This window comes from Pipistrellus hanaki, assembly GCF_964339955.1.
Source record: "Pipistrellus hanaki genome assembly, chromosome: 9".
In the NCBI taxonomy this organism is placed as follows: domain Eukaryota; kingdom Metazoa; phylum Chordata; class Mammalia; order Chiroptera; family Vespertilionidae; genus Pipistrellus; species Pipistrellus hanaki.
This window is the reverse complement of record NC_140511.1, coordinates 76199679-76207910: the sequence shown is the minus strand read 5'-3', so window position 1 is coordinate 76207910 and position 8232 is coordinate 76199679. Positions and strand designations below refer to the sequence as shown.

Genomic DNA, 8232 nt, shown 5'->3' with positions numbered 1-8232 from the left:
CTGGGGGAAGGCCCTCCCCAGAGGGGGGCCCAGTGTCAGTCCCAAGGGACGGGGCACAGCTGAGAAGGGCAGCCGAGAGGGGAGACCCACTGAGGAGGAGGAAGGGGAGGTGGGAGGAGGGAGGAAGGGGAGCGAGAAGGAAGATTGGGGGTGGGGGAGGAGAGGGGAGAGGACACGGGGGCAGCAGAGGCGGCGGGGAGAGAGGACAGGGAGAGGGGGGAGGCGGAGGGGTGCAGGTGGGGGAGCGAGCAGCCAGGGAGAGATCAGAGGGGCCGGCGGGGGAGGAAGGGAACGGGTCTCGGGGGCGCGGCAGAGGCAGCGGGATGCCCGGGGAGCCGCGGGGGCGCGGGGAGCGCCGGGCGCTGCTGGCGGGCGGGCCGAGGCCGGGGCGGCGGCGGGCGGCGGCGGGCGCGGTGCTGCTGGTGCAGGCGCTGGAGCGGGCGGCCTTCTTCGGCGTGGCGGGCAACCTGGTGCTCTACCTCAACGGCAGCCTCCTCTGGGCGGGCGAGCAGGCGTCCCGGGCGGCACTGGTCTTCCTGGGCGCCTCCTACCTGCTGGCGCCCGTGGGCGGCTGGCTGGCCGACGTGTACCTGGGCCGCTTCCGCGCCGTGGCGCTCAGCCTGCTGCTCTACCTGGCGGCCGGCGGCCTGCTGGCCGCCACCGCCCTGCCCGACGGCCGCCGCTCCTTCTGCGGGGAGGTGCCCCAGGCGCCCGTCACGCCCGCCTGCCCCGCGCCCGGCTGCCCGCGCCCCGCGCCCGCCCCGTACTGCGCGCCCACCCTGTACGCGTGCCTGCTGCTGCTCGCCCTGGCCGCCAGCTCCGTCCGCAGCAACCTCACCTCCTTCGGGGCCGACCAGGTGAGTGGCCGCAGGGGGCCCGGCGGGGGGGGGGGGGGGCGGGCAGCGGGAGGGAACGCCGGGGCCTGGGCAGAGACCCAGGGGTCGGGAGGCCTGGCTCCCGGGGTGACCTCCAGCAAACAAACCACTTCCCCAATCCGGGCCCAGTTTCCTTGTTTGAAAGAACTGGGTGAAGGGGTGCTCACTCTAACAGCACACCGGACAGTGGTCCTTAGCCCACAGCTGTCCGTCTTTCTCTGGGTGCATCTGGGTGTTTCAGCTCAGCTCACCCTCTTGACCAGCCAGGCGGCAGGTGGTGCTGTTGTGCCCATTTCACAGATGGGGACAGTGAGGTCTCCGGACATTCATCGCCCTGAACAGGTCACAGAGAGGGCAGGCCCAGGAGCGGGCGGGGTGGTGGACCCCAGGCCTCCCGTGAGCCCCGCCTTCCTGTGGCGCAGGGTCTGGGGGTCAGGGCCCTCCCGCCAGCTGTGCCCGAGGTGGAGCGGGGCCACCTGGTGCCACCCCAGCGCTGCCACTCACTCGCCAGGCCCCTCGGGCAGGTGTCTCCGCTCCGAGCCTTCCCTAGGCCTCTGGACGGAGCGGGCAGGAGACACCCAGTAACACTGACTCCCCGGATGCGAGGTGCCCTCCGCGGGGCCGTGTTTTAATCGCTCTGCTCAGCGGGTGTTGGGCGATGATTTAAATAACGTGGAGCTCGACTGGAACAGCCACGGGCGTTCACGAGCGAACGCAGACGCAGGACGCGGGCAGAATGTGACCGCCGCCGCCGCCCGGCAAAGACTCGGCCTCAACCGAGGGGACAACCGGCCGATGGTCCAGGGTTTAACCCGGCATGGCGCTGACGGCTTGTCCTGCTGCCCCCTCTCCACCCGCCTTCAGCTGCGCATCTGCCATCGAAGGGGCCTCTCTCAGGGAATCCCTCACCCAGCAGCACCCCATCCCGCACAGCTGTCCCCAGGGCCTTGCCACGGGCATGCCCATCAGCCTGGCGGTCCCTCTGACAAGGACACTCGGTGCCCCCAGAGCAGCCCTGACCTTTTCTGAGCCCGTCGACAGGAACTCCTCTTCCCTTAATTCTCATTGGCCTCCCAGACCCCCCAGGTGTGGCTAACCGGTGCGCTTCCCTCGTCAGCCTCCAGAGGGCCTCAGCCATCCTGTCTCCCTCCCTCCCCTCTCCTCCTCTCCTTTCCCATCCTCCTTCCCTCCTCCCTCCGCCCTCCTCCCTCTTCCTTCCCTCACCTCTCCTCCTTTCTCCCTCCCCCCTCCCCCCTTACCCCTCTTCCTCTCCCCTCCCTCCTCCTCCTTCCTCCCTTCTCCCTCCCCCATTCCCCCTTCTCTCCCCTCCCCCTCTTCCTTCCCCCTCTCCCCCCCCCTCGCCCCCCGGCCCCTTGCGGCTGCAGACAGCAAAGCCTGACAGGAGAGCAACGGTGTCGGAGGTGGGGGTCCCTGAGCCGGTGAGGGGTTAACAGCGAACAGAACCGTTTATCCAGAGGGAGGCCTCCGGGCCTCACAGCTCTTAGAAATGGAGGTGCCCAGGCCGTGCCCAGACTGCTGAGCAGGCATCTGGGACCAGGGTCTGGGCGGGCGGAGGCGCCAGTGCGGGGACCCGGCCCGCAGCCCAGGGGCCTGGGCCTGACTGTGGGATCGATTCGAATCCTGGCTGAAGAGTCGCAGCCCTCCGCCCGGCTGGGGGCCTCATTTCCACTCCCTCCCACCTGGGGGCTGTGTCTGCCTCCCTGAGGTGCCGCCCCGCCCCGTCCGGCTGGGCCAGACCAGCGGGGGGCGAGAGAGGATCGGGGGACGGGCCACCGTGAAAACTCTGCCACCGCCAGCGGCGAGGGCTCGGGGAGCCCCTGCCCGCCCCGCAGTAACATGCGTGCATCACGCTTCAGCGCGTGGGCAGACTGAGGGCTAGGTTGGCATTTTTCTGGGTATAAAGTGGGCGCTAGTGTGGGGTGCTCAGCCAGAGACAAAGGGACGTGTCGCCCAGAGAGGAGCAGGTGGCAGAGGGACATCTGCTCTGGGCGCTGTGCGGCAGCAGTAACCGGCTGCCACCCACACACTCAGGGAGAGGGTGTGCGGGCCCAGGGATGGAGCTGCGGCGGGTGCCCGGGCCCTCAGGGGCCCTCACCCTCTCACCCCCGCCCGGCAGGTGCTGGGACTTGGCCGCCACGCCAGCCGCCGCTTCTTTAACTGGTTCTACTGGAGCATCAACGCGGGCGCGGTGCTGGCGCTGCTGGTGGTGGCCTTCGTGCAGCAGAACGTGGGCTTCCTGCTGGGGTACAGCCTCCCCGTGGGCTGCGTGAGCCTGGCCTTCTTCGTCTTCCTCTTCGCCACCCCCGTCTTCGTCACCAAGCCCCCCGAGGGCAGCCAGGTGTCGTCCATGCTCAGGCTCGCTCTCCAGCACTGCTGCCCCCGGCTGTGGCGCCCACACTCTGCCAGGTGAGGGGGCCCTGGCTGAGGGTCGATCGAGCCTGGAGAATCGCCTTGCTGGTCCCGTCATGTCCTCGCCCGGCTGCAACACATCCTGGCAGCCCTTTAGGGGGACCGATCTCAGGGGCCGGGCCGCCTCGGGGCTGGTGACGCACTAATGGTGGAGCGGAGTGGGGTGGCGCCGGAGGGGGGCTGTGGTCACCGAGGACAGGGGGAGGGATAAGTTAGGAGGGGAAGCCGGTACCACGGTGCAGGCATGACACTCCCACCTTGTCCGCTGCCCACAGAGACCCTGAGCTGAGGCCGCCCCAGCCTGGCGCCTCCCCCGAGCAGGACATCGCCAACTTCCGGGGGCTGGTGAGGCTCCTGCCTGTCATGGTGACCCTGGTGCCCTACTGGATGGTGTACTTCCAGGTGAGCACGGCCCTGGCTCTGGGGACGGCTCCCAGGCCCCTCGCGGTTCCCCCTCACCGGAGAAGCCCGGGGCAGTGGAGTGAGCAGCGGGCATGGGTCCTCAGCCAGCCCCTCCCCCGGGGAGACACGAGGCGCCCGGAGACCGGAGACCGTCTCTCTGGCGAATGAGAGCGCGGACAGAGGCTGAGGGCTCGCCGTCAGCTTCCCCGGACTTGGCGTCGGAGCCCCAGACCCCACAGCCAGCTAGGGGCGAGCTCAGTGCAGAGTATGGTTCCTTCCTGGCTGCGCCTCAGTGTCCCCACGGGGTTTTTAAAAAAATACAGACCCCCCCAAGAAATAAAAATAAACAAAATATACAGACCCCAAAAAATAAAAAATAAATAAAAATATACAGACCCCCCCCAAAAAAAAACATAAATAAATAAAAAATACAGACCCCCCCAAGTAATAAAAATAAAATATACAGACCCCCCAAAAAAAATAGATAAATAAAAAATACAGACCCCCGAGTCCCACCCCAGACCATGAAAGGGGCTGCGGGGGGCGAGTCTCCCGAAATCAGCCGCTCAGAGGACACTGGCCTCTGCCTCTCGCCTCGCCACATGGCAAAGGTGGCAGGTGTGTGCGTGAGCACGTGTATGCTCCGCTTTGCGAAGGAGCTGCCCTCGCGACCCCCGGGCCAAGCCTGCTCCTGAGGAAAGGTGGGCGGGAGGTCACTGTCCCCGCGGCGGGGGTGACCCTGCCTGGCGCCCTGCCAGCTGCCGTGCCTGCCCCGGAGCCGGGAGTCCAGCTGGGTGAGGCGGCCACTCTGCCCGCTCCACCTCCGTCTCTCTCGCAGATGCAATCCACGTATGTCCTCCAAGGTCTTCACCTCCACATCCCGAACATTTTCCCAAACTACCCCAGCAACAGCTCGGCGGCGCTGGGAGCCCCGGTCGGCAGCTACAAGGTGAGGGCGTGGTGGGTGCTGCCCGGGCAGGCCAGGCCGGGCTCCCCCTAACGAGGAGGGAGTGAATGGGCCTCTGCACCCCCCTCGCCCCACGGCAGGGTGCCCTCGGGGCACGGGAAAGGCACCTGGAAGGTGGGCGGATTGTGCCACCGCCCGGCCACCCTGCCAGGATGCCCCACTGCTCCAAAGAGTTCAGGCCAGTGCATCCCCCCTCCCCCCCCTGCTGCTCTGAGCCGGCTCACTGCCCGGTTCGTCCCCCCTCAGCTCCTCCTCTCCCTCCCGGGACCCTGCCTGTCACTAGGATTTTCCTAACCAGCCCGTGGCATCTCAGACCAAAAACGAAAGGCCTGCAGAGCTGGCAGGGGAATGGCATATCAGCCACCCTATCCCATTGGCTGCTTGAGCCAGACATCATTAATCAATCCTCACATTCTTTTTTTTCCTTTTTTTTAAAATATTTTTTATTGCTTTCTTATAGAGAGGAAGGGAGAGGGATAGAGAGCTAGAAACATCAATGAGAGAGAAACATCGAACAGCTGCCTCCTGCACACCTCCCACTGGAAATGTGCCCACAACCAATGTATGTGCCCTTGACCGGAATCAAACCTGGGACCCTTCAGTCCACAGGCTGATGCTCTATCCACTGAGCCAAACTGGTTTCGGCAATCCTCACATTCTTTATGCTGAGCTGTGAATGTTGCAGGTGGCAGACATCACTAACCAATCCTGGCATTCTTTATACTGAGCTGGTAAATGTTGCAGGCAGTTGCTACCAGCAGGTAGAAGTTAGAGGAACCTGTTTGTCACCGTGACCCAACCCCACCCCTAGTTACACAGCTGAGGAGTGTGCCTCCCGGAGCAGGGGGCGGGTAGGGGCGCTGGAAATGGGTTGGTCTGGGGTCCTGGTCTCGGCCTGCCAGCTGCCTCTCTTGGCTCCCTCATGCCCAGATCCCGGAGGCCTGGCTCCTCCTGGCCAACGTGGTGGTGCTGCTGGTCCTGGTGCCCGTGAAGGACCGCCTGCTGGACCCCTGGCTGCTGCGGCGCCAGCTGCTGCCCTCGGCCCTGCAGAAGATGGTGCTGGGCATGTGCTTCAGCTTTGCCTCGGTGCTCGTGGCAGGTGTGCAGCCTGTGGGCTGGGAGGGCGAGGGCGGTGGTCTGGGCTGGGGCGGGGCGCGGCCAGCTCCTGCGGCTGATGCTGAAGCCGGGCCTGGGCCAGGTGTCCCCCCACCGAGGTCCCCTCGCAGCAGCACCGGGGGAACATGTGTTTTTTAAGTATTTATTTATTCTCTTCCTTCTTCCATTTCAAAAGAATTTGAAGCCTCTATTCAAAAGGCTCCGGTAAGGCAGCCTTCCATGCTGGCGCCACTGGTCACCTAATGACCTCCAGGTGTCTCAGAGCCTCTGAGCTTCGTCTTTAAAACAGAGTCATCCACCCGGAGCAGGGGGAGAAGGGGGCAGGCTCTGCCCGGGGGTGCAGCCACTCGGGAGCGTGTGCAGGTCAGAGGACAGGGAGTCCGCAGAGAGCCGGCCCCTGCCGGGCTCACACGGGGAGCCAGGGCAATCCATGAACGGGATGGGTTCCTGCGAGCCATGTGCTTGGAGCACTTGGTCCTGTCTGGCCCTCGCAGCCACACGGGCACCTCAGCTCTCCCTGCTGCGTCGGGGAACTGGCTGTCCGCCAGGTGAAGGGACTGGCCCGGTTACACCCTAGTCTGTGGCGGGGCCAGAACGGGAACCAACTCCACACGCTGCCTCCTGAGCCGCGAAGGGGAAGGAGACTGCGGGAGGGGAGACACGCGATACCCCGGAAAGTGGGCCAGCTTTGAAACCGCACCCGGAGGCTCAGATCCAGCCCGATGTCTTATCAGCTGTGTGCCTCTGGGCGGGTGGCTTAACCCAAATCTGTCTTTCCTCACTTGCTAGGATGTGTATTAAATGCCTCGCACACAAGGGGCTCTCGATGAACAAGAGCTGTCCCTCTGATTCAGTGCCAAGCCTAGCTCTGAGCTTCCTAGCGGCCAAGGCAAAAAGGGGAAGAGTTGGAACCCAAATCTTGATACACACACACCCCCTAGGCCAGTCCTCTCTCCCCCGCCTGCTGCCCAGTCAGTCTCTGGCTACGCAGCGAGGGCCCAGGGGGTGCCACGCTCTGCCAGGGGCTAGGCGGCCTGGAGTGGGCCTGGCTGGAGTCCCCGTCTCTCCCACCCAGGATTCCTGGAGATGAAGCGTTTAGAATACATCCACCACAACCAGACGGTATCCCAGCAGATCGGGGACAGCGTGTACTACGCGGCACCCCTGTCCATCTGGTGGCAGACCCCTCAGTACCTGCTCATCGGCATCAGCGAGATGTTTGCCAGCATCCCAGGTACCCGGCCCCTTCCCTGCGTGCACCCAGTGGGGGTTCACAGGGATTTGAGGTGAATAAGACACTCCCATTTGGACTTTCCGCATGTCCCCACGGCTGTTCCCTCAGACGGAAAGCGAACTCGTGTTTCCCCTTCAATTGTGAGCCTAAGTGCCATCTCCCTCCCTCTCCAGTGCCCCGTCCGAGGCACGGCCCTCCCTCTGGTCACCGTCACCCATCCCGCACAGGGCACGGGGCTGTAACAATGCCATTATGTCTGCCTCCCCCAGGCGGGGCAGGGAGCCGAGCGCTCAGGGCAGGCCCACTCAGCGGCAGGCGCAGGGGGAGGCGGGTGGGGGGACAGCAAGCCCAGGGGGTGCTGTGGAAGTGACCTCGGGGTGTTTGTGCTGGGCATCTAGGGAAAGCCAGGGAGGGCCGGCTGGGGGCGGGGGTCCAGTGGGCGGGGCCTGGCCACCTCCCTCAGCCCTCTCTCCTCTGCAGGCCTGGAGTTCGCCTACTCGGAGGCCCCGCGCTCCATGCAGGGCGCCATCATGGGCATCTTCTTCTCCCTGTCGGGGGTGGGCTCGCTGCTGGGCTCCGGCCTGGTGGCTCTGCTGTCCCTGCCCAGGGGCTGGCTGCACTGCCCGGAGGACCAGGGTGAGTGGGCCCCTGGGAGCGGGGGCGGAGGGAGGCTTGGGAAGGAGGTGGCCGGCCAAGGGCTGACACACAGTGGGCTGGGCTCAGAGAACGCGGCTCTCGCTGAAGTTGGCCAACCACCCCAGCAAGGCCTGCCCCCCTGGGGCCTCAGTTTCCCCAACTGTCAAAGGGAAGCATGGAACTCGGGGGGCCTCCCGGTGCCTTCCTGCCGCTGGAACTCGCCCGCTCGATGGCGGGGCCGCGTGCCCTGAGCTGTTTTCAGTCCGGGAAAGAGCAGGCGGCCAGGTGCAGGGGGCCACCCGCCCAGAGCCTTTCCACCCGCCCCCTGGCCACGCCACCTGCCCCAATGCCGGCCTCCCTCTCCCCAGGGAACATCAACAACTGCCGGATGGACCGCTACTTCTTCCTGCTGGCCGGCATCCAGGTGGCGGCCGCGCTGCTGTTCGTGTGGATCTCCCGCCGCTATGAGAGGGCAGCGCGCGGCCCCGACACCCAGAGCGGCCCGGACAGGGACCGGGGCTGACACCCCCACCCGCTGCTTCCCCGGACACAGACAGACAGCGCAGCCTGCG

General features: G+C 65.6%; 1 protein-coding gene across 2 annotated transcripts; it reads left to right on the top strand.

Annotated features, from left to right (window-relative positions):
* The first annotated feature begins 250 nt into the window (after positions 1-250).
* Positions 251-8192, top strand: SLC15A3 (solute carrier family 15 member 3). Of its 2 annotated transcripts, XM_084893648.1 has the most exons (8): positions 272-857; positions 3013-3302; positions 3581-3707; positions 4546-4656; positions 5605-5773; positions 6866-7024; positions 7505-7660; positions 8029-8192. In XM_084893648.1, the coding sequence occupies exons 1-8, from the start codon at positions 324-326 to the stop codon at positions 8181-8183; spliced, it is 1701 nt and encodes a 566-aa protein (XP_084749774.1). In that variant the 5' UTR covers positions 272-323; the 3' UTR covers positions 8184-8192. The 2 variants fall into 2 exon arrangements, with proteins under 2 accessions (XP_084749775.1, XP_084749774.1); XM_084893649.1 differs by lacking the exons at positions 5605-5773; positions 6866-7024; positions 7505-7660; positions 8029-8192 and adding an exon at positions 4755-5403 and having other exon boundaries at positions 251-857.
* Positions 8193-8232: the final 40 nt, after the last annotated feature.

What these genes read in the sequence shown, in the direction of transcription:
- SLC15A3 (XM_084893648.1), top strand. Translation starts at nt 324, where the DNA reads ATGCCCGGGGAGCCGCGGGGGCGCGGGGAGCGCCGGGCGCTGCTGGCG. An exon ending in CCTCCTTCGGGGCCGACCAG is followed by an intron (nt 858 to 3,012) that starts GTGAGTGGCCGC and finishes CCCGCCCGGCAG; the next exon opens with GTGCTGGGACTTGGCCGCCA. An exon ending in CCCCGGTCGGCAGCTACAAG is followed by an intron (nt 4,657 to 5,604) that starts GTGAGGGCGTGG and finishes CCTCATGCCCAG; the next exon opens with ATCCCGGAGGCCTGGCTCCT.